Raw genomic sequence first — 25,930 nt, forward strand, 5'->3', positions numbered from 1 at the left:
AAAGAAACTTTACTTTAACCTTATAGATGGAAGTGGACAAGAAAAGTGGAACATTACATTTCTTTAAACCACCGGGGATCCTGTAGCTCAGTTGCCAGAGCATTGCGTTATCACCGCAAAAGGTCGTGGGTTTGATCCAAGGGATCACACATACTGAAAACATCAATTAATTACACTGCAAGTTGCTTTAGATAAAAGTGTCTACCATAAGCAAAAAAATATATAAAATGTAAAATGTTAATATTAAACGTTTATTAGTTTTATACTGATTTCAGTGCAGCTGTCAATATTTATTAGCTTAATCATACCAATTTCATATTTCATTAAGCATACAAAATATTACTATCTTTATCTTTATCATAAACGAGTCCATGTCTTATACAGCGATTCCCAAATGGGATATGTATACTTTATTTTTGTGCATGCAAGAGACCTTGAATAGCACAAGTGGATTTCAGAACGAAAATGAAAATGCTCAAAAGAAGTACAATATGGCTCTTTTAGGAGTTTGTCTCAACTCATGTTTCTTTGCCGTGTGTATGTATTTGCATCCAGCTGCTCCGTATGAAACAGGTGCTGTGCATTAGCCCTGGTGTAAAAGGACAGAGAACAGCAGCCGGGCAGGAGGCTTTCATGCCCTTCGGGGGCATCAGCAAAGGTGCTAGCAACAGGAAACAAGTAATGGGTTCATTAAACTACACACAAACACAAGCACCTCACAAAAACCCTCTGCTGACAATTTAAACAGAGGTCTGTCAAATCCCAGCCTCTGATCTGTACATTTTTAGACAATATTTTTGATGTGCATTGCATTTTTTTACAATATACATATTGGAGATTTTGATCCAACAGCCTGTATCCAGATTTATTGAAGGCAAACATGAACTCCATCTGGTATTGGTCATGCAAAAAATGGCCCCTCATTCAGCTCATACTATTGGTTGAGCCAACATTTTTGTCAAAAAATAAACAAACGCTACAGAGCCAGATTGTACACTTTACAGTAAACTCAATCTACAGATGACTTACTTATAGATGTCCATGAGTGAAAAATTGCATTTTAGCATCTATAAAATTGAACACCTCACCTTTAACCTTTTAAAAACTCTGGATAAATGAAACACTATGTGACACAAGCAGTTTTTGGAAATTATCTGCCATTCAAGCTAAACTACTGCATAGAAATGTCACTTTCATTTAGGGCACTGTTTGTATTGATCTACTCGCAGGGTCTAAAGTGCACGGCGCACGTTCTAAAAGGGTGTGTCAGAATCAATCCACTTTTGCTAATTTAACGATGGGAAAATGGTTTGTGCGCCTAGCACAGAGTCTAAAGGGTTGTTCCTATTCTGGTAATGAGTAATGGGTGTGTTTTGGGCGTAACGTGCAATAAACCAATGAGAGTCTCAGCTCTCTTCCCCTTTTAAAAGCCTGTTGAGCTCGCGCCATGTAGATTCCCTATTTAGATGGCATAATTTGTAAACTTAAGGGTTTTGAAAGCATTACTTAAAAAATGGTTCTCATCTAACTAGGCCAAGATTGCCCATAGGGATGACCGGAAGAATTCCCAATGGGCCGGTCTGTTTTTTTTTAGGCCTACCTTATGTGATTTATTTGACAAAAAACATGATCTAAGTACTAAAATATTAAGATATGGATTTTTATTTTTCCATCTGTTTCCCCTGCATACATAATCTTGCTTGTGTATTGTATATCATGGGTTTCCAAACTTCTTCAACCAAACAGGTTATCCCAAGACTTACCATTTAAAAAAAAAAAATAGAAATGTAGGGGAAAACACAAACACATTTGTTCCCTTTTCAGTAGTTTTTGAATAAGTTTAATTGAATAATATTAAAATACTTTCATGGAAGGGCTGCATGATTATGCCAAAATCATAATGTTTTAGGCTACTGTATTTGCACTGTATTGGAAATGATAATTATTTGAAAAATACAATGAATTGCAATGTTGCAGAGAACAGTGCATTATTGCAGACTTACTGTATGTAGGCTACTGAAGATTTAATGATATTATTTTAATATAGTCAGTCTTGAACTAAAGTGGGCTGGTCTAAGGCATGAAAGTCCAGGGCTGAAAATAAGTCCCATTCTGGCCAGTACGCCCATGGGTGCACAAATGGGCGCAAGTGCATTTGTTATTTAAACGACATTCCGCTGGATGTGAAAATGATAATTGCGCCAGGTTGAAACTAGCAAAAAAACACTTGCGTAGCTCTTTGCGCTACATTGCACCGGGTGTATGATAAGGCACTTACTGAGAGAAGGAGCAATAACTGGCGAGCCTGGGATCACACGGTGAACCGCAAGAACAACAACAAAGCCAAAACTTGTTAATTATTTTCTTAAGATTAAAGATGCAACAATTTATCTGTCAATAATCGGTATCAGACGATAAAAGATATTTTCATACTATCAGTCGATAGTTTATAAACAGCACAAAGTTATGGCTGATATACTGTCAATCAAAAGAGAACAGGAAAATGCAATGAATTTGAGCTCTCTATAAAGAAAATGTAAAGAAACATCACTAGATTAATGTTCAATATTAACGGTTATCACATGAATTAATAAAATTCAGAAAATGTAATCTTTAAAATTTAGTTAATGCAAGTTTACATAACCACCAAATTATCGGTATGGGCAGATATCAGTCTAAATAATCGACTATCTGTATCAGCAAAAAAAAAGTAATATTGGTGCTACTCTACTTAAATGTATGTATCTCAATACAATAGCTCTGAATCTTAAAAGGCAAGCAGGGCTCAGTTCCTCAACAGATTCTGTTTGAGCAGCGCCCGCCACTGCCACGTTGATGGGCGGTGCGTGGCAGCACTTGAACAGGCTGTTTCCCACAAAGTCAAAGGAAACATCAGGGGGTAACAGTGCCTGGCCTGTCCCACACACTCTGTGATGAACTGTTTTCATAAGCTGCGTCTCTAATTTAGGGGTGCACAGGTTTCTGGAGGAGTGTTTAACCAGATGTGCAGTGCCGTAAGGTTGTGTTGGCAGAGTCTGGTTCGGGCAGCCTGCAGACCCCATGGCGTAGGATACGGTGTGTGTGGGGGGTAGGAGCTTTTAATTTGGCATATGGCCTTATATATGGCTTTATAATTACAGACATTTTCTGCACGTTTGCAATGATGTTTTCATTGTGCCTTTGTGATTTCAGAATACAAAATATTTGTGTTAAACCATCTCTCTATTTATAGCCCAGGAAATACAGATTTATGATCTTTATTAACACCAAACCAGAAATGTTGAATTTCTTTAAACTGGATAAATTATACTTGATACTATTATTATAGCATCATCAATAATATTAATAAAGTCCCTTGACCTAAAGTAATAAGACAGAATAAAAATAAATAAATAAAATAAAATAAAGACACTAAAATGACTATATGTCAGATATAAGTTTCAGTCACAAAATTAAATTAATTTTCAGTAATAAATCTGACTAATTCCATGACATCAACATTTACTAGGATATAATTCGCACCTGATACCCTCTGCCGTTCTGAATCCCACCCCAGCTGACCCGTGCAAGCATGTGTAATAGAGGGTTGTGTATTAAAACGCCAGTGGTGACAGAGCCCCCCCCTTCCATACACAGAAAAACCTTCACTCACAAACACCAGGATCTTGCCTGTAGCCGGACACCAGACGTTTGCTTTGGCAGCTGCTATTATCACGGGACCTTGAACTGTTCCCCGCTGGCTACGGCACACAAATTACTTCAACATTTGTTTTCCCCTCTTTCCATTCACAATCTTAAAGCGTTCCTGTGTAATCAACCCAATTAGGGACAGTTAGAGGCCACCAGCCCCTTTACGCCCTCACGGCAGAGCGAAGAAGCAGACAATTAGGCCGTCGGTACAAGGGAGAGGTCTGTTTAAAATATTATCCTACTCTTGTGGGTATGGGACAGTGTCTGACTGTGGTTAGTGACAGCTTCTGATTTATTTATTCATCCATCCGGGAGGCTTTAGGGCCAGCATTTCCCATCTTCCCTACAGAGAAGCACTGACTGTGACCACTCATAACACTGCACGCACTATAGATTTACTAAGAGTACACAATAAGGACCAAAGGATCGCAAGTCTGTCTGCGAAGGGAAAATGCAACAGGTTTGTTTTCCACGGCAACTGTCGTTTCGCCCTGTCAGACGGAGACCATAATTAACAAGTTAAGTGCACGCCATTGGCATGTGCATGCATTTGGCACACCACTAGAGCATTTCAGAAAGACGTGCATTCACATTCGACGTGTCTCTTTCATTGTTAGCTGCTATTTGTTATTATGGGGCCTGTTGGGGCAAATGCACTTGGCGTTGGGACATCACTGGGAAAGAGGACTTCTTGGGTATCTGCAGGACTCTGTTACATATATTCAAAGCTCTTCAGGTGTAAATTCATGATTCTTACATTTTAAGATTTACCTTTACCATTTGTTACGGATGGCTTAATTATAGAAATGCACGGAGAGATTTGTTTTAAATACTGCTATCAACACTAAAGCCTGTGCATACTGTCATGAGTAAAAAATTATTGGGTTGTACAAATCAGTCTATTAAACACAACAAAAATATATATATTTTATTGATAACAATTAGCTGTATTCATTTTTAATTCTAAGTAACTCAATATTAAAGGCACAATATGTAACTTTTCGCCACCAAAGGTTGCATTTTTTTAAATAAATAATGAAGGGGAATCTTACTGTGCATTCACACCAGACGCGGTAGAGGTGGCAAAAACATGCTATTCGCGCGTAGTTGGAGCCTTGAACATTTGAGTTTCATTTGCGCGTGAAATTCTAGTCATTCGAGAGATTCATGCGGAAATTCGCGTCATGGGAGGGGCTTCTGCGACTCGGCTGGCTTCCTTTAATCACGTCACTACTAGAGTAAGTTCCTGATTGGTTAACACGGCATGATTTTCAACCAAAGTTCAGATTTTTGTTTCCCGCAACAACTCGCCATTCGCGCCGCATATTCCTCGACGCAGGAAGCCTATTCGCGTCTTTGCATTGACTTAACATGTAAATCACTCACGCTTGCCGCCTCTATTGTGTCTGGTGTGAATGCACAGTTAGTGATGTTATGAAAGATATTGGAATTAGGGATGCTTAACGATTAATCGTTAGCAGAATAAAAGTTTTTGTTTACATCATATATGTGTGTGAACTGTGTATAATAACTTTGTATAAATAAATGTACACACATGCATGTATATGTTTTAGAAATGTTTACATGTGTATATACATTTGTATATTTATGTATAATTTATATTATATATAAATACTTAATATATACATTTTTTTTCTTAAAATTATACATGAATGTGTTCATATTTATATATATATACATATTTATTATACACAGTTTACACACATATGTGATGTAAACAAAAACTTTTATTCTGCTAACGATTAATCGCGATTAATTGTTTAGCATCCCTAATTGGAATGCTGGGAAGTTTTTACAATTCAGAGATGTATAGAATTCACAAGCATAAACCGAGGATAGCACGGATATTATACCATAAACTCGAATTGGAATTTTTTGGATTTACAAATCCTTGGGAACTTTTGGGATAATTTAAGTACACAACTACATGAAATATATCACACTGCACAAGTAGTTTTTGTATATTTTATAACAAAAATCTTACATATTGTGCCTTTAACTTAGATATTCACTCAGTGTATTAGCTTGCTGTTTACTATAACTGTGTCAGTGGATGCCAACCAGATGTCCAGGGCTCCCTTAGGAAGGGCGCTAGGGAGTACCGGAGGGTGGGGCGATCCAGCATGTTTTAAGCTCAAATAAATTCGCATAAATATTTTCCACTAATTATTTTATAAAAGCAAAATGTTTATTGTTTATCATGCTAACGATGCCAAGATTGTTAGCTAGTTAGAAAGTAGTTAAAATATTCTCGTGAGTAAAATTATAATTAAATTTGCTCGCTCTGTCTCAACGTTCTTGTCAACATTACAGCAAAATCAAATGGAAAGACAGATGTAGAGGGTTGGGGGGGATCAGACTGTCATAAATGTACTTGGTTGGGCCCTCATAAAAAAGGTTGGGAACGACTTATCTACGTCATAATCACTAAATAGGACCTATTAAAATATGTGTAGTTATAGGAATTTAATGCAAAGTGGAGATGTAGAAAACATAGCGTTAAAGTGACATTTATAGCTATGTGAAAGTGTTGTAATGCAAACACTTTGTTATTTTCACTTACAGTGAAGTCTATTAAAATCTCTATATCGTGCACTGTTGGTTTGACCCTGAAGTGCATTTAAAATGTAGACAAAAAACATGTTGGCTCTAATAGGAACCAACACAAATTTTCAATTGTACATCCATTTACAGTAAAGTCTTAACATTTCTCTACTAGTCAGCTAACAGGCAACAGGGAATCGTCGAGTAAAAACAAGAAGGCCACTTTGTGCATGCTGAACGGTCACACTTGCGGTGGGTCTGTTGAATTTATTAGTACATAAATTGATTTTTAAATATGCATATGAATTTTATCGCCACACCATTCCAAGACAAACGGTACACTTTGCAATGCATATTTATCAGCCTCTCGCTCGGCTGAACGGGTTGCTTTATACATTGGCCCTGCGATCGAGCCACGAGCTGACGTTAACCGTCAATGAAAGCCCTGTGTCTGTGGGTTGGTGTGAGAGAGGCTTGTACACCTGAGTGCCCAGAGTATGACCACATCAATCCAGGCACAGGAGAAAGCCAAAGACACGGCCCGTGGTGGGAGAAAGCCCTGCGCTGTGTCTGTTTGCGGGCTTTTGGGCCAACAAGTCTCACTACACAAACTGCGGGCAACCAACGTTAGCGGTCAGAAATGCAGGAACTTTCCTGGCTGACTTGTTGAGGTCATAAAAACGCAGAGGTTTGTGTTTGATTAGTGATTTGGACAGGTAATTGGAACATGCAGCGCGAGAGGGTTCGTGGATTTATGCAGGAGTTACTGCGGATGGCTGCAGTGGATCAAAGCAGCACTGCATATACATGGGAGCGTGCCAGCTTGTGTGCTTGATTATTTAAAATCACTAATTTCCTGAGCGGACACCCAACACTGACTTGCCCATAATTTTCACAGTGTTGCCCATTCACAACCTGCTCACCCTGTCATACATAGCAGTAATATTATGCAAGTTATATAAACTGAAGTGCTTTTATAAGCAAAATATTTAGGAAATTTGTGAGGCCTGCTTATTGCTTTAATGAAATGCTTTCAATGGCACAAAAAAGCGTTAATGTTTAATAAACATTTTTAAATTTTATTTGTCAAATTGTATTATTAATTCATTATTATAAAACAACTTCAAGCTTGGTTCATCAAATCAGAATTTAGTGTTAAAATAAGGGTTGGATATCGATTAATCATGATTAATCTATTGCAGAATAAAGGTTGATTACTGTGTATAATAACTATGTATAAATAAATACACACACATGCATGTATATATTTAAGAAATATTTACATGTGTATATACATTTGGATATTTCTGTATAATTTATATTATATATAAATATAAATGCTTAATATATAAATATATATTTTTCCTTGAAATTATACATGCATATATTTAGGGATGTGACGGTATGAAAATTTCATATCATGATTATAGTGACCAAAGTTATCACGGTTATCAATATTATAATGGTTTTGTTAAAATGAGATGAGATGTTAAAAAAACCTGATACACCCACTGAAAACATTTTTTTTTAAGTTTTATTTTTGAAAATCACAATTTAATATTTCATGTCCCTGAAATTATTTCTGTGGTAAAAAATAAATAAATCTGTCTAATAAGTTTACCGTGAATGAATACAATACATTATCCCTTAAATGCCTTCTTGTGCAAAAAACTATGCTGCATGTATGCGCCTGCGTCAAACAGATTCTGGCTGGACAGGATTTACCGCAAGTTTTCAAAATCATGGTAATCAAACACGGTTGTAATGATAATTACATTATAAACGATAATACTAACCCGTCAGGACATTTTATCGTGGTTAATCGTAAAACCGGTAATCGTCCCATCCCTACATATATTGTATTATTATTTATTATGAACATAATTATTATACACAGTTCACACACATATATGTTGTAAACAAAAAACTTTATTCGGCAATAGATTAATTGCGATTAATCGTTATGCAACTCTAGTTAAAATTAGGGCTGGGCAAAAAAATAAATAGATTTTTCGATTAATCGGAGGGGGGGGGGGGGGTCGATTCAAAATCGATTCTAAAAGGCCCCAAATCGATATTTTTTCATATTTATTTCCGCAAACATTGAATTTAAGATTAACGTTAATCTAATTGGTCTTCTCCACCAGACTGTTCTGACTTTTTTTGAGCATACATTTTTCATCTTGCATCAAAATTGTATTGTATTTAACATAATTATATGCATTTGAAAATTAGAGATGGGTTCTGTTTGTGTATGTACCCAAGTGTACCTAAAATAAAAGAGTTTAATATAAAGGTTTGTGGCTCTTAATTTATTTTTATTAATTACCCTTGTAAACTTATGTTTACTGTTCTTTTTTATAAATATAGTATTTGTATTAAATCTATATTCATTGAGTTGAATCATAAAAAAAATCGGTTTGAGAATTGGAAATCTTTCAGAGAAATGAAATCGAATCGATAGCTTGTGAATCGAAATCGAACCGATCGATCGTTCTGGCACATCTGAATCGATACCCAGCCCTAGTTAAAATTATGTTTTATAATAACCCTGCCTTTGAAAACCGTGTTCAATTCATTTTTTGTGATTTAATATTTTGTACAAAAAACATAATATAATATAATATAATGACAATATATTATGTGAAAATATAACCTTGATAAACCTCCTTGAGTAAAGTCATGTTAAAGTGATTTTATCCAAAGCAACTTACAGTGCATTCAAGTTGTATAGGAGTGTGTTCACTAGAGATCAAACCCACAAACTTTGCGCTGCTAATGCAATTCTCCACCAAATGATCTACAGGAACACATACCGTTTACCTCCTAGAAACTCCTCTAGTGAAAACTCTGAACGACAACCGAAACCTGCATGGGACCTAACCTGCAACCTTGGCTCACCCTTGAAGATTATACGATGACAGGGGAAATAGTGATCCTCTGGGCATCTTTTAACAACGGCACATTATTAAGCAAAGAAGTAATCTGTACCTTATAAGATCAAGACTGTACACATTACAAAGCAGAAGGAGGGGTGTTTGGGGAGGGGGGGTACGTCACTGCCATAACACTAGTTGGAAAACAAAGAGCAGAGATGAAAGGCCTGGCATAGCCAACTGAAAAAAATATGTCTCCCTTCCTTACAGTGTATTTGCCTTTTAAGGTGAGACTGAAGGGAAGTGCAGAATGTAACTTATAATAACACATCACACCTGCAGGCCAATCTGAATTAGAGGCCGTAAGACGAACGCCTCGTAAATTGCTACAATCTGTGATGTTTACAGATGTTTCGACTTGAGTCATGTTTTATACATGGGTGAAAAAAGCTTCGGTTTTGATGTGGAATGCTTGTACACAATTAATTTTTACCCAACAATCGCTTTTTTGCCTTAACATAGATAAAGTATTACCTTTTACTTTTAGCAAAGTCTTAATATGTACCCTTTAATATGTACCTTTGAGTTACCAGTATGTACCTTTTAGGTGCAAGTGTACTTTTTGAAAGGGTACCGACCAAGTGACAACTTTCGTATCTTCTTGTACCTTTATTTCTGAGTTTGTATTGGCTGCGTTAAAGGATTATTCCATTTTCTTAGAAAAAAATCCAGATAATTTACTCACCACCATGTCATCAAAAATGTTGATGTCTTTCTTTGTTCAGTCGAGAAGAAATTATGTTTTTTGAGAAAAACATTCCAGGATTTTTCTCATTTTAATGGACTTTAATGGACCCCAACATGTAACAGTTTTAATGCAGTTTAAAATTGCAGTTTCATCAGAGTTTCAAAGGACTCTAAACGATCCCAAAGGAGGCATAAGGATCTTATCTAGCGAAACGATTGTCATTTTTGACAAGAAAAATAAAAAATATGCACTTTTAAATCACAAGTTTTCGTCTATCTCCGGTCCTGTGATGCGCCAGCGCGACCTCACGCAATAAGTCATCACGTCAAGAGGTCACGGATGACGTATGCGAAACTACAAGTGTCGAGAAAGAGGACAGTTCCAACGTTGTTGTATGTTGAATTATACTAATTAATGTCTTTGTGTCAGTTTATTGTTTAAAATGGTCCGCAAATGTGCGTTTCATATATGTATATATGTCAGTACGCAATTACGTAAGGTCGCGCTGATGCGTAACAGGACCAGAGATAGATGAGAAGTTGTGGTTTAAAAGTGCATATTTTTTATTTTTCTTGTCAAAAATGACAATCGTTTCGCTAGATAAGACCTTTATGCCTCGTTTGGGATCATTTAGAGTCCTTTGAAACTCAGTTGAAACGGCATCAAAACTGTTACGTGTTGGGGTCCACTAAAGTCCATTAAAATTAGAAAAATGATAAAAATCCTGGAATGTTTTTCTCAAAAAACATAATTTCTTCTCAACTGAACAAAGAAAGACATCAACATTTTGGATGACATGGTGGTGAGTAAATTGTATGGATTTTTTAAAGAAAATTGACTAATCCTTTAAGTTTTGGTTGTGTTACTCAACAATGTGCATTCTTATACCACACTGTGTCTACCATTGCTCAGATTTAACAGGTTCTCATCCCAAAATCAAACCATTGGTTGAGCCACAAGTCCATATGTCGGGCCGCAAACAAACCACAGAGCCAGGGAAAAATTTACCTAAAAATGTAGTGCATGTTGGTTGGGTAACTTACTGTCCACTGGGCTCATGTAGTCGGGTAGATGTGCGGCCGCGGCTCCTGTCTGCATCAGCAGGTCTCCATAAGGACTTCGGTGACTGGTGATGAGATGATAATACTCAGATGGGTTTGCTCCAGGGGGAGGAGGCGGCAGACCAAATAAACTCCGTTCCTTTAGATGTTCATGGGTCACTGCATAAAAAGATAAGTGGAAAGATGTCGACTTATAAGTGGACTTTATGTTTCAGTTGTGTAAAGATGACAATATATTTAGGAAGAGACCATGATAAACCACTTCACACTAAAGCAAAATGCATGATGTGGGGTAAAGTGTGTCCGATCTTTTTGGGGTCAACATCTGTCCATTAAAGGCAGGGTGCATGATTAAAAAAAATATAATTGGAAAAGGGAGTCGGGCCGGGTACCAAAACACACTTGTAGCCAAACAGCAGGAAGGGGCGTGTCTACTAACCGACATTGTTGCCTGGGTTGCGTTTGTGGGGCGGGTCTATCAAATGAAGGTCCAGATTCTATTGGGGTAGGGGTGTGTTTGTTCAGGTGATTTCAAATATCAACATTGGCTTTCAAAGATCATTCACCCCGCCTTTAATGTTTATTTGAAATGTCAATCATTCACACATTCCCCAATGACCCCCCCCAACATAGGGAAAAGTTTTCATTTTTTATGATCTTGCTTTTTTTATTCGTTCTTAACCATCATCTAGATCAGTGGTTCTTAACGTTATTCCTCGAGGCCCACTGCCCTGCACATTTTGTATGTCTCCCTTATTTAACACACCTGATTCAAATCATCAGCTCATTAGAAGAGATCTCAATGAACTGAACTGAGTCTGCCAGATAAAAGAGACATACAAAACATGCAGGGCAGTGGGCCTCCAGGAATAACGTTAAGAACCACTGATCTAGATGACAACATACTGTATAGTAAATATCGGATTAGCCCTCTGCGCCTTACCTAAACTGATGTAAATTTGTTCACGCCAGCACCTAATAAACCACAATCTAAATGTGTCAAAGGCAATACACAAAAGCAACATTTATTTTTCTTCCATCCCGGGTCAGATTACCATTAGTGCCCGCTACGTTATTTCTGTAACATGTTTTTACAATGTGAAAACGGCAGCCGTTCGCATACTGTTTAAGTTAAAGGATCCTGTAAATGAAGGGGGTTTTACTTCGTTCCTCTCCTCTTGCCTGCTCGGCCATTCATGCCATAACAGATCTATCAGGAACAATTAGGCCCCAGCGAGGTTAAAAAAGAACAGGCGTGTGTTTGTGCTGGATTCATGGCAGAACAAGGCCGTTTATTTTTCTCCACGCTTGCCGGATCGTATAACTGTGTCTCCAGAGGGGCTCAGAGACAGCGGAGGGGTACGGCAGAGGCCGGGACTGATAAAGCCCCGAGGCAACGGACCAATGAAGGCAGATCAGCAGTCGGAGAGGCCGCTTTGGAGCTGGGACGTCTCCATTGATCTTTATCAGCGATCCTTCACGGACCTTGTGTTAAACAGAAGCCGTAAAGGAAGAACATGATCGACTTCTACAAACCGGAAGGTCTGGCACAATGCCGATGGGAAGTGTCGAAGATAGTTGTCCGTATAATGCAATGTAACACTGGCCATGGTTTAAAACTGACTGAATAAACAAAAAATTTTAAAGCAGGAATACAAAGCAATTTTACATGCAAATATATACATTTATTAAATGCAAGGTTTTCGTGAGAGACCTTTTAAAGTGAATTTGAACTATACACACACTTAATTTCCCAAATTTTCTTTGCCATTTAATCACCAACACGATCTTGCTTATACAACAGTGAAAGCACAAACCCATTACTGCCAACAGACTGTGCTAAGTGATTTATCTCTTATTTGGCTTACTCGTCCCTAAACTGTTGTGGTAACAAGTCCGATACAACCGGCCTTTTGGCTGATGAGATAAAGTTCGGAAAATTCTCCACTGCCCTCTTTAACAATGTTATTTATATGCGTGGATTCCTATTCTGGCCAATATGCAATGTGCACTAAGAGCAGGCCTGTTTTAAGCACCGCAAGAGATAAACTACGCTACCGTGTTTTACCTTGAAGAGGAGCTCTTTGTCCTCAATAAACAGTGTTTTTTTATGATGCCTTCTAATATACATCCATATACTATAAACATAAAACACATAAATGCTCTCTTATGAAGGGATGCTCTCTATCATCTTTGTATTAACCAACAATAGCATCATGGGGGGTAGGCCTAAAGCTATTTCATGCATTCTGACTTATTAACTGTTTAAGAGTTGGATTCCTCATGCTAAACATAGGCAAAGTGTCAAAAAAGCAGTTGGACGTGTGACAGAGTATGCACTTTGCCAAGTTTCAGAAAGTTTTTTCTATCATAAAAGATTAATTCATCTTGCTCTATGTCTTATATGGGCAATTTCAGTGCAGGAAATAATGTGGAAGTCCTTATATGGGCACTTTAACCGGAATAGCGCATGCATGCACCAACCAAGAGCTAACATGGACATAACAATGGATATAGTTTGTTTACCTGGGGTAGCAGTGGAGTTGTGCATGTGTGTTTAAAGCTGGATTACATTGAAATGGGGCAATTCCAACCGGGTCACGAGTCACAGATAGTATGTAAAAATGCATCAAATGTCTGTGTTTTGTTGGCAATCAGCATATAAAAGTGCATATAATGTAAACGACACAAACATGTAGTGGGGGACACTCCACTTTTTGTGAAAATAACCTCATTTTCCAGCTCCCGCAGTGCCTGAAAGTAGTCCCCTTGGTAACTTTCAATAGCAGGGGACTATTTTCAGGTTTTGCGTAATATCATTGTGCCTGCTGCGGCCATGTTACAGCAGCAAAGTCCTTGATTATTACGCCAGAAAAAGAGTATAGTTCCTAGCCATATCTGCCTGGAAAATCGCAACTTTGAATTTTCTGTCAGTCTTAGTACACAATGTAACTACAGAACAGTCAAGTTTTAAATAGGTAAAATATCAAAACTCTTTGGTTATTTTTTAGCGTGATGCTAATGGTCTAATCAGATTCAATAGATTACGCTAAGCTATGCTAAAAGTGGTAGCGAAGTGGATGAGAAGTCATTTTAATTAGATTTTGTTTTAATGATCTATTAGTTTAGTGCAATGTCATATGCAAGAAAAAGTATATCGCTGCCAATGACATTTTTAAAAATAATATATTCATAACAGGCGTATTTGTATCATATTTTTGACAACTTAATTATGTACCTGTTTTGCATATTTGTGACAAGCAGTGAAGGACATTTCTAGCATTTTATGAACATAGCAGTCGCTCCTAGCAAGCTGCAATATGTATTTTGGGCAATGTTTGTAACCAAATCGTTTTTGGGCACCATTGACTACAATTATAGTAATAGCACAATGCTCTACCAATTGAGCTTTAGGAACACAACTGAGACCATAATGTCAAAACAGCTTGCCATTCCTAATAAAGCTGGTAGATATTAATATTGCACTTACCGTCCGGTGGGCTTAGTCCTCGGGCAGCAGAGATCATGGACAGGGTTGGGCTGGTGTGGACAGATCGCAGGTAGTGCTCCATGTGTGGATTGACATACGGGTGTGGAGGGTTAAAGGGGGACTCTCCTGTAGCCGCGGCGTGAGGTGACAGTCGGATCAGAGAGATATCAGAGATAACTGGACTTCCAGATAATCCATGAGGTCTAGGAAAAGACAATGATAAAACAGATGTTGGTATTAGTGGATTATGGAGATAAGATGCCAAAAAGAGCTTGTTGAACCCAACCATTACCCAAGCACGACATACTTTTGTTTACATCCATACGGCTACTCTTTATTCCAAAACATTTTGGCAGACATTATATTAAAATAGTCTAAGAGTGCTTGTGCTATCGGACATTGCGTTATAAAAAAGACAGTCATTTAAATAATTTAATTTGTGTTGAATGCAAGTCACAGCATGTAAAATCCCCAAATGGGACTTTTATTATACATTCATTATGTAATAGCGGCACAAATCTAGACAGTCACATGTGGGTAAATGTGTCATATGTCAAGTTTTCGTAGTATATTGTATGTGCAGATTTTATTTATTCATTCTCTACCTTACGTGAATATTAATTAATAAAGTAGGTAAATGTAAAATAAGCTTTCTGTAGTATATCCCAAGTGGGAACCCAAAAATTTTTTTCTTAGGGTGTGTCCTAAAAATATATTTTTTTTAATGAAAAAGCAATATTTTTGTGCACATTGTTAACATTTCAATTCCACTAAACTTCAGTCTAATATAACTCACTGCATATTTAATTCTGACTCCATGTTTAGAAACAGTAACACTGAGAAGGAACCCTCAGGTGAAAGTGTCTTATTTACCAGCTTATTTACAGACATCTACCGAAAAACTGGTCACATTTTTTATTTCATGACTCCCAAAAGTATACATGTTTCTCCTTTCTTTATGCCCGAGGCGGTACAAGTCGAGACAATGTAGTACATGGTAAGCTGTAATGTCTGGGTAGAAGGATGTGTTTCAAACAGACACACAAGCCTCCAAGTGTTGTGATGAGATGTTTAAAACTTCCCACTCATTTCTCCGTTAGAAGATGCTGAGGTGTAAAACAAGATGATGGGGAAGGAGTTCACAGATAGCCCACAGGTCATGTGGAGGACATAAATGTGTCACGACTTGGCAGATATCTACACCGCCTGTGCGCCGGTCCACCAGCCAGGAGGTAGTTGTAACTCTAGTTGGTCTGGAAGTAGAGATCTTTGAAGAGATGCATATGTGTGGTTCCAACACTAAATCGCTCAAGTACCTGTTAGCGTTTGGTGCCGAACACCTGGACGAGAGGAAGTTCAAGGACAGCCGTAAGCTTTTTATTGCAGTTGAGTCCACGAGAATACCCTAAATGGAGTGCTACTGAACACTGAAATGTTGAATGGTGTTAAATAAAGCAGACCACTTTATAGTATACGGCAATAACTTTATTTATTTTCCTAGACTTTTAGAGAAACAGGAAATGACCAGAAGTATGAATCAGAGTAGCTATGAATCAGAATTAGTATAAATCAGAGTTAGTATGAATCAGAGTCAGCATTTCACATGGTTTTATTCAGACTGTACACAGCAAAATCACCAGTGTTAAATTTTCAGGGATGGTGTTAAATACACAGTGTTGATGCTGTTTTAACACTATCTGGTAATAAAATAACACTGCCATTGCTAGGCCAGTGTTATATTCACGACAGTGTCAGTGTTAAACAAGGGTGTTATCAGATTTCACTCTGAGCGGTGTAAATCAAGCCACGCCTCCACTAAACATTTCCTGTCAGGGATTTTACCGCCATTTTCTTTCAGAGGAGAACTGAAGAGAGCAGGTAAATCAGTCTCATAATATTCACATGGTTTAGCTAAATTAAACTGTTATTTCTCTGTCTGACTCTACGCAGCCATATGCCAAAAAACCTAAATAAGATATTTTTCCCATTTTATTTCCCCTTTGTTCGTTATTTGGTTCAGTTTAATCAGAGCTACCTTGTGTTACGTTGTTCCCTTGTTAGTTTAGTATAAAGTTAAACTGCTAGCTAAAAGTTTTAACCAATAAGGATAATATTAACAGGAGATATGAACGAAAGAATTGAACCATGATAAAACGCTACATGCACTACAAATTGAAGGTATGAAATTAAGTTAAATGAAAGCTTGTTTATTCACCATATGATGCTCGTTATACCGTGAGTTAACGAGGTCGTTTACATGCACGTGAGTGCACGGATATCGGTTAATTATTCAAATTACTGAAAAACACGGAGAAAACCGCAACCGCATCGTCATGCGTTTTTCTAAGATGTATGCAAACAGGGGAAATATCGCCAAACCAACAATTAATTTTACCAAAACATCACAATATATCATCATTTGTATGCACAGATTGCTGGATTGGATGCATTGTGTGTTGTAAGTTTTTCATGGCGCTAGATGTCAGACAGATGCAAATGGCAAATACATAGGAAAGTGTAAAACGTAGGCTATATGGCGAACATTTGTTTTTCTGTCATTATAGGTGCTTGGTGAAAGTACCCACTGAGTGCTTCAAATCATTCAGAAGAGATGCTGTTTTTAGGGCAGTTTATTAAAGAAGACCTGACATGGATGACTTCCAATGAGAAACGACTGCTAATACTTATATAAATTCATTACAGAAGGTAAGTTTATATATTTATACATATAAATCATTTTATTTGACATAACTGAACAGTTAACCAATCTTTTTAGTATATGTAGTTTTGTACATATTATTATTATTATTATTAATCTGGAAAGAAACTCACATGACCTGCTGCCAACTTTAATAAAAATATATTATCTTCTCATACATCGTTTTGCAATTGATATCATATTAAATAGCAATCAAATTGATTACTATTTAGAAAATGTATAAATGAAGATTCATATTGTCTTGAGTGCTGTTTTTAATATAAAAAGAATGTTGAGTTTTCAGAGTCTTTATTGTCATTTTTTTGTGATAGGACCCTACCAGACTATATTTGAATACGGCATACCCATGAATTCTGGAACTGTTATTCCTTAACCCAGTTTGGAGGATAAGAGCTTACCAACTAGTTATGTGAGTACACACAGTACATTAATACTGTACACTGTCTCTAACATGATTTATTATGATTCAAATAATGGTTAAATAATGATTCAAATAGATGATTTTGATTCAAATAATGGTTAAAACTGCACCCTTTTTGGTATTTTCTTGACTCTTTTTGTCTTTGAAAATCTGCAGAAATATGCTGAGGTGATGTATTGCAAAATAGCCAACATACAACAATAAAGGATAATTGCAGACTACATCCTGATGAAGATATGGATGACCCTCTGTCTGGTCAACAGGAGTTTAAATATGGTAAGTGTACATGGGTTTGCTGCTTTTACGGTTTTAAAGTTTAACTGTGTACTCATGGTGTTTAAATTCTGTTTTGCTAGGACGGGACAGTTATGTGGCAGCTCTTCCCTGGCTCATTCATCTCTTACCTTCATTTGTGAAAGGAAGAAAGACTGGAGAGGGTCAATGTGCAACTGAAGCTACTGATTGTGCTGTGTAAGTTTTTTGGTATTTTGTTCTAGTTATTTATTCAGCAGTTAGTTTGGTTGCATTGTTCACCCCCATTTAAATACATACAAGTTCATAAATACACATCAAATACATTCATCAAATACACTCTTTTAAAACACTTAGGTGATGAGCATCAATCCATGCTTTGAGGTGGATGAATCAGCACAGCCCTGCCTGCTCTGTGTTGGGAACAGAAGTTGCATCCAGAATTTTTGCATCATTCTGGACCAAAAAGCCATTCCCTGCATGATGAAGACCACTGATGCAGCCTTCCGCTACATCATGAGTAAAACAACTACAGAACTAAATACCAGGTTGGAACGTATTTAAGAAAAATGAAACGTCTTTTGAATTGAAATGTCTGTTTTGTTATGGAAAAATCTTTAGTATTGTGAAGGATAAGCATTTCTGCCTGCCAGTAAGGTAATTGCAGTGTATTTTAATGTTCAAGTTTTGAGTAGGGTGGCTAATTTTTTTTTAAAAGATTGATTTATTAAAGACCTTATAATAAGTGGTTTTCATGTCACTGCGCTGTGGTATAAGATAACTTTCATTATTCCATACTGTATTCTGTATTCTAATTGTAGCTGAGGTATTTAAATAAGCAGTATTAAATGCAAAGTGTTGTGTGTATCAATGTAAATATTAAATGTGATGTACTTTAATAAAAAGAGGTTTTGCAATATTTCTTGTCATTTGTCTTTTATAGAAACAACCCATTAGCAACAAAAGTGGCTATTAATCAGTATTTTAACACTTAACATTGTTGAATTCACATTACACTGGTGTTGACCTTAAATTAGGAGTGTTAATTTTTAACACTGTATTTGTGTGCCAACACCAGTGTAGTGTGGAAACAACAATGAATAGTGTTGAACAAAGGGTCAAATGTAACAATATTGAGTGTTAAATTAACATTTAATGGGTGTTGTTAAATTAACACTACACTTTTGACTAAATTAACACAGTGTAGTGTGGACACATATACACACTTTGCCAGTGTTAAATTTGACACCGTGGGTGTTATTTTAACACCAGTGATTTTGCTGTGTAAAGTTACAGCAAAGATTTTTTTTTTTTTGACGATTTGATGGCAAACAGGGTCTGGCTGCACATTTATTTTAAAAGAAAAAACGTACTTTAAAGGGGACATTTCACAAGACTTTTTTAAGATGTCAAATAAATCTTAAGTGTCCCCAGAGTGCATATGTGAAGTTTTAGCTCAAAATATCATATAGATAATTTATTATAACATGTTAAAATTGCCGTTTTGTAGTTGCGAGCAAAAATGTGCCGTTTTTGGGTGTGTCTTTTAAATGCAAATGAGCTGATCTCTAAATTCTTTTATTTATATACACATTTTTTGGCATCTAGCAGTGAGATTGTGAATTTCAACAAACTTCTATTTCGAATAATGTTAATGTCACAGAACAAACATGACGAAATGTGCTCTGTAGAACAGTTTATCCGTTTAGGACTACTGTAGAAACATGACAGTGAGGGACCCGGGTGTAGTTACCGTATTTTCTAGACTATAAGTCGCACTTTTTTCAAAGTTTGACTGGTCCTGCGACTTCTAGTCAGGTGCGACTTGTAAGTCAGTATGAATTCATTTTGACATATATGAATCATGGACACAACATTACCGTTTACAGCCGTGACAGTCCACTATACATATAGCCTGCAAACTTGATGCTTGTTGGCTTGTTCTGTTCATTTAGCCTATTCAGCCTCCATATGTTCTGTTTGCTATTGTTTATCGTGTAAATAACTGTTAATGTTACGTTAACGTACGGACACCTATTCAGCCTGCTGTTCTGTGTGCTATTGTTTAGTTGAGTAGTTAATAATTTAATTAAATAAAGATTAAATGTCTGTGCTTCAGCTTGGATTTTGTGAAATCATATTCGTAATAAATGCGACGTGTGGTCCATTGTGACTTATATATGTTTTTTCGTCTTCATGACGCATTTTTGCCACTTATACTCCAGAGCGAATTGTAGTCCTGAAAATACTGTAATAAAGGCTCATTTTAAGGTAATAAAACAATACAGTTCATTTTGTAAGATCTTTTTACACCACTAATAATATAGTTATGTACATTATATTGCATTAATAATTCTATCCTTTTAAAAGTCCCACATTGTATCTTTAATTTATAAAGGAAAATGCTAAATAGAAGCTTAAGCACCAGTACACTTAAAGGGGCCATGGCATGAAAATCTGACTTTTTCCATGTTTAAGTGCTATGATTGGGTCCTTAGTGCTTCTATCAACCTAGAAAATGTGAAAAAGATCAACCCAGTAACTTAGTTTTGGTAAACTATTCTCCACAAGCACATGAAAAAATAGGTCATTAAAATTAGGCTCTCCTTATGATGTCATAACGAGCTCTTATTATAATAATACCACCCCTTAATCTGCACTATCCAACCACAGCACTACCATTTGGTGCAGAGAGAAAGAGAGAGAGAGAGAGAGAGAAAATAATTCACAGCACAATTGAGTTTCAATTGCAACAAACCACCATCATTGTGATCAGTGTTTGCAGTTCATCTGCTCATTTACATTTTAAAAGACACACCTACAAAGTGGCAATTTTAACATGCTATAATAAATTATTTATATGGTATTTTGAGCCAAAACTTCACTTATGTGCTCTGGGGACACCAAAGGTTTATTTGACATCTTAAAAACGTCTTGTGACATGGCCCCTTTAAGGATTTTGACTCAAGTCCAATTTTTCCTATAGCTGAAAAAATTTCTCAGGTCAGGCTGGTTTAATTGGCCAGCCAGAGAAACCAACTAGATCAGTTTAAAACCAGCATTTTTTCCCAGCTGTATTAATACATGCATTTTTCTAAACCGTATAAACTGCTTTTTGTAACTGCTTAACGAAATACAAGCAGGGCCTACAGTGGCTATCTGAATGACGGGTATCAGATGCATTATGCTTGGCACAGGCCGACTTCATCTCAGCCTCACATTTATACCCTCTCTGTTCGAAGGCCAACCTGCACCCAGCCTGAGTCGTGCTCATTTTCCAGTAAACGCCTGCAGACTACCAGGATTGACCAGTTGCCAACTTTCTGCCATCAGCCTCCATGAATGGACAGCCATAAAGACGTCTCTGTTCTTGAGGAGCGGAGAGAAAACAGACGCGGTACACACAAAACACCAAACCTACCCTTCATCTGGGAGGTGGGGGGTAGGTGGATTGCAGGAGCAAGTGCTCAGAATTGAGGAAACTTGCAGCGGAGATGCGTTATCTGTGCATTTGGGTTCGTTAAGGTTCAATGTTTTGCATTTCCTGGTGGAAAAACGTTCTCTGGGTACAAAGCAGACCAATCACAGCTGATATGTTCTGTGCAGATGCAATGTACAAAGGTAACATTTTTGGAAAGGTGCACATCAGGCAGTCAAAGTTATGCATTACTTAAGTTCAACTTTATGAAACTGAACATTGAACAAGACAAACGCAGGAGGGGAATTAATATTATTGGGAATGAATTGGACCATGAAAAGCAGGCATTACGTAGCCCTGCCAGCAGGGAAGAGAAGGCAGTGCAAGTCGTTTTTGGTAAAGACTACAAACAAAATGCAATGACGAATTGTAAAAAAAATCAATTTTCATTTATTGTTCACACTGTAAGGCAAAGATTGAATTCTAATACACCACAATGGTAGTACTATGGAAAAATAAGTCAACAGCACCAGAGACGGCTCTTAGACATATAAACTTAAATACATAAACACATATTAACCTTGTGTTTTGGGTACATTTCCAATTGTTTGGGAGAAAAGACAAAAAAACCCTGACAAGACAACATGTCAACGCACAAGTAAATCAAGAAACCAGCAGAGGCTGATTGAGCATTCAATAATAAGCCATCATTTACAACTTTACCTGTCGGGGATAAGAAAAATTGGGCCCCTACTGACAAGAATGATAGCCAAAGTCTCATTGTTACGCCCCTCTCTCTGACAAGATGCTACTTGAATGGTTAAAAGAGACCTTAGTCAGAGACAGAGTATGTCATGGTGCATTTAGAGAGCTTCTCCTTAATTGCTACCTGTCATTTTTGCAGGTACCATTGCGGCACCATGGGTGGTACCTGCCTATAGTAACAATACAATGACTGTCTCCATTTGCTACTTTTATGTGTCTTATGTGTATCTATATTACAGGAAGAGTCAGTGAAAGCTCAATTACATATAAGGGAACAAAAAATACCTTAACTATTGTTTTAAGTTAGCAGTTTCCTGGTTTTTGTGGCCATGTTGGGACCCAAATGCTGTTTTGTAAATATAAAAATCTCATTAGCGACTCTTTTGATACAAAAACCCATGATATTTTCTGGGATAACCTAAAGATGCATAACTTTTGCCTCCCCATCACATTCTCAGTTTGAAACATGAAATTGCAGTTTCCTTTATGTACTTTTTTATGTGGATGGAAGTCAAATGATGCTACACTGACATTTGATGTGAAATTGTAGCCAACACCTCAAATGTTAAATAATTATTATAAGTTTACCAGCGTGAATAAGGGTAAGGTAAGAAGACAGTTTTGAAGACTTTATTTCGGTATACTTGCTCAAAAACTGATTTTTGTATACTTTTACAAAAAAAAAAAAACGTTACCAATTATAGCTTTTAATTGTACCGACCACATCTGGGGCATGCTGTAGATTAGAAAATTCAAACTAGGGCTGCACGATTTGGGAAATTTTTCCCATTGCGGTTATTGATGCTAATATTGCGATGTGCGATTGCGATTATAATAAATGGTATCATGAGTCAACTTGATGGGTTTTAAGGAAAATCCACACACAGTTTAGGGATAATGCTAAAATGTGTATTTGTAAAACTAGAAATGTTTTGGTATTGCCACGTGATGTAGTAACTGCTCAGTGTCAGTAATCCTAAATCCAAAATACCGCCATACAACAGACGTAGAGTTTTTTTTTCAGCTACCAGATCACTGTCAATCTCCTCTGCATTCATCTTCGCTCTGTTATTTCCGTGGTGCGCACACACAAGTAACAACGCACGCAACACACGTGCATGCCACACGTGCACTGCCTTTTTTGTTCATTTTTCTTTCTTTTTTTAAACAGCAAGGAAAATCATCAAACTGTTATCAGAAAGTTTGTGTTAACAAGTCCACACATTTATTTATTTAATATAATTGCAGCATTTTGCTGTCATATAATCGCACAGGCTGACATCGCGATTGCGATTGCGATGCGATTAATTGTGCAGCACTAATTCAAACATATTTTTTTTTGGTGAGGCTCTTGCATAAATTCAGACAGATATATACTGTATATAGTCAGCATTAACCCTCACCTAAAGGATTATTAGGAACACCATACTAATTCTGTGTTTGACCCCCTTTCGCCTTCAGAACTGCCTTAATTCTACATGGCATTGACTCAACAAGGTGCTGAAAGCATTCTTTAGAAATGTTGGCCTATATTGATCGGATAGCATCTTGCAGTTGATGGAGATTTGTGGGATGCACATCCAGGGCACAAAGCTCCCGTTCCACCACATCCCTAAGATACTCTATTGGGTTGAGATCTGATGACTGTGGGGGCCATTTTAGTACAGTGAACTCATTGTCATGTTCAAGAAACCAATTTGAAATTATTTGAGCTTTGTGACATGGTGCATTATCCTGCTGGAAGTAGCCATCAGAGGATGGGTACATGGTGATCATAAAGGGATGGACATGGTCAGAAACAATGCTCAGGTAGGCCGTGGCATTTAAACGATGCCCAATTGGCACTAAGGGGCCCTAAAGTGTGCCAAGAAAACATCCCCCACACCATTACATTAATGAGAAATTGAACAGGTGTTCCTAATAATCCTTTAGATGGGTGTCTATATAGGCTATATAGACTGAAAATCCTTGTAAAAATCTGCAAAAACTAGTAAAATTTACAGCTTTTTCAAGTACAACTGACCTACCAAACCAAATAAAAACTACTTATTAATGCATGAAACATTTGTTAAATAATTAAGTAAATGTCACTTTATTATTTTTGTTTTAGAAGTTAGATTTATTTTAATCGTTTAGGTAAAGTCTATTACTTTTTTAAAATACTGAAGCATTGCTTTCCTAAAAATATTAAATAAACATTATTTAATGTTGTATGATAGATTGTATTTACTGTTTGTTATTTTCTTTAATATAATTGTATGGACTTAGTTACTCTTAGTTTTATAAGTGGTAACACAAAATTCATGACTGACTATAAGGTAGTCATTGAATAAACTTGATTATCCACATAAAACAAACAAAACTGTGTTTTGACAAGAATGGTCGGTACTGTGTATAGAAATATAATAAAAATGTTCTAAACAGGGTTCATGTAAGTAAACACAGGGCTCGAAATTGCGACTGTTTTGGTCGCATATGCGACCGAAATTTAATCTGTGCGACCTTAAAATATATCTGGGAGCATTTTTGCGACTGCCTATTTTGTTGTGGTGTGACTTGATTTAGATTGTGTATGCTGTGTGCTGTTCCAGGTTCAGCGTTCTCTCCAACATTACATAACCAATCAAATTTCACCATTAAGTTCTTGCGTAAAGCCCAGTTGTGGTGTTAAATTTTTCATAAAATAAATCTATAAACTTATACATTGTAGTTGTGGTGCTTCATAATTTTTGGATGAGTGCGCCTACATTTTTGTTGGTGCTCCTAACTCTTTAAAGTTGGGAGCACCAGTGCTACCAAATAAAAAAGTTAATTTTGAGCCCTGAAACACCTTGAACGTTGACTTCACAAAATTATTATTTACAACAAAACAACATTAATAATATAAGAGCATAAATTTCTTTGACATTTTATAACAAATATTTAAGTATTTTTTCTTATCTTATTCTGTGAAAAAAGCATAAATAATCAAAATATTCAGCCAAAAAGGATTATGGGTATTCCTTACAACATGTACTGATAATTTTAAGTTCCTTTCACTTGAATGTTTAAATTTAATGGATTTTATATGCTTTAGTTAAATGAAATCAGATTTTTTTAAGCAGACTTGAACACGCTAAAGTTTTTGATAAAAATTTACTAGTTAATTTTGACTATGAAATATACTAGTCAATTGGTTTTGGTTTTAAAACAACTTTTAGGAAAGGTTTGATCCACTTCATATGTTGACTAGTGTAGTTAAATAATACAAGAAAATATATAATACGACTAACTATTCCCACACAGTTAATTTTGTACATGAATTAATTGTGTATTTTATTTATAATTTTACTTTTCGTTTTTCAGTGTATGTTCAGATGCAAAAGCCACTAAACACCACCTCTGTCCAAAATGTATGATATTAACTGAATGTTTTCGGCAAATTATAAGTTCAACAACTACTTTTGCTTCAAATTCGCTTAATTACATATAGTAGAGTTGGACAACATCTGTTTACACACACTGGTTTGAAAATATCTCAATTCCAAACCACAATGTTAAAGTTTTTTTCAAAATGAAAAATACCAGTTAGTAAGGCGGGATGTGCATTTTTTATTCAATCTGCTGTCACTGAGGTTCTGGCTTTGCTTACATGCTGCTATATTACACTTTAAACAAGATTCACATCTAAGACTTTTCCAGTACAGTATTTTTAATCTGTCAACTTTTTCGTCCTGAGATAGACAAGTCTGCATCAAATGCATATTGAGAAATCTTGGTGAAAGCATTAGACCATCCATGTATTTCCCGTGTAATGTTTTTTGCATACTGTGGTTTTGGATATGCAATTCATTACGTATATTGATATTCATCTTTGGGTCATTTGATTCATAAGACTCAGTCAAGGTTGAGTCTTATGAATCAAATGACCCTGAGAACAGAAAGG

The 25,930-nt window shown here is 36.5% G+C and overlaps 1 protein-coding gene and 1 long non-coding RNA gene across 2 annotated transcripts in view; one reads left to right on the plus strand and one right to left on the minus strand.

The window, feature by feature from the left end:
- gli2a (GLI family zinc finger 2a) overlaps positions 1-25,930 on the minus strand; it is an 89,821-nt gene that overhangs the window by 16,354 nt on the left and 47,537 nt on the right. The window contains exons 4-5 of the mRNA XM_065251981.2: positions 14,431-14,633; positions 10,923-11,099 (exon numbers count right to left, since the gene is read on the minus strand). Coding sequence (XP_065108053.1) covers positions 10,923-11,099; positions 14,431-14,633 — 380 coding nt within the window. The remainder of the gene's footprint in view (positions 1-10,922; positions 11,100-14,430; positions 14,634-25,930) is intronic.
- Positions 17,013-18,981, plus strand: LOC135733429 (uncharacterized). The gene is made up of 5 exons (XR_010526948.2): positions 17,013-17,136; positions 17,461-17,558; positions 17,727-17,846; positions 17,927-18,041; positions 18,180-18,981. It is a non-coding gene; the product is annotated as an uncharacterized lncRNA (long non-coding RNA).

Source organism: Paramisgurnus dabryanus, chromosome 15 (assembly GCF_030506205.2).
Source record: "Paramisgurnus dabryanus chromosome 15, PD_genome_1.1, whole genome shotgun sequence".
Classification (NCBI taxonomy): Eukaryota; Metazoa; Chordata; class Actinopteri; order Cypriniformes; family Cobitidae; genus Paramisgurnus; species Paramisgurnus dabryanus.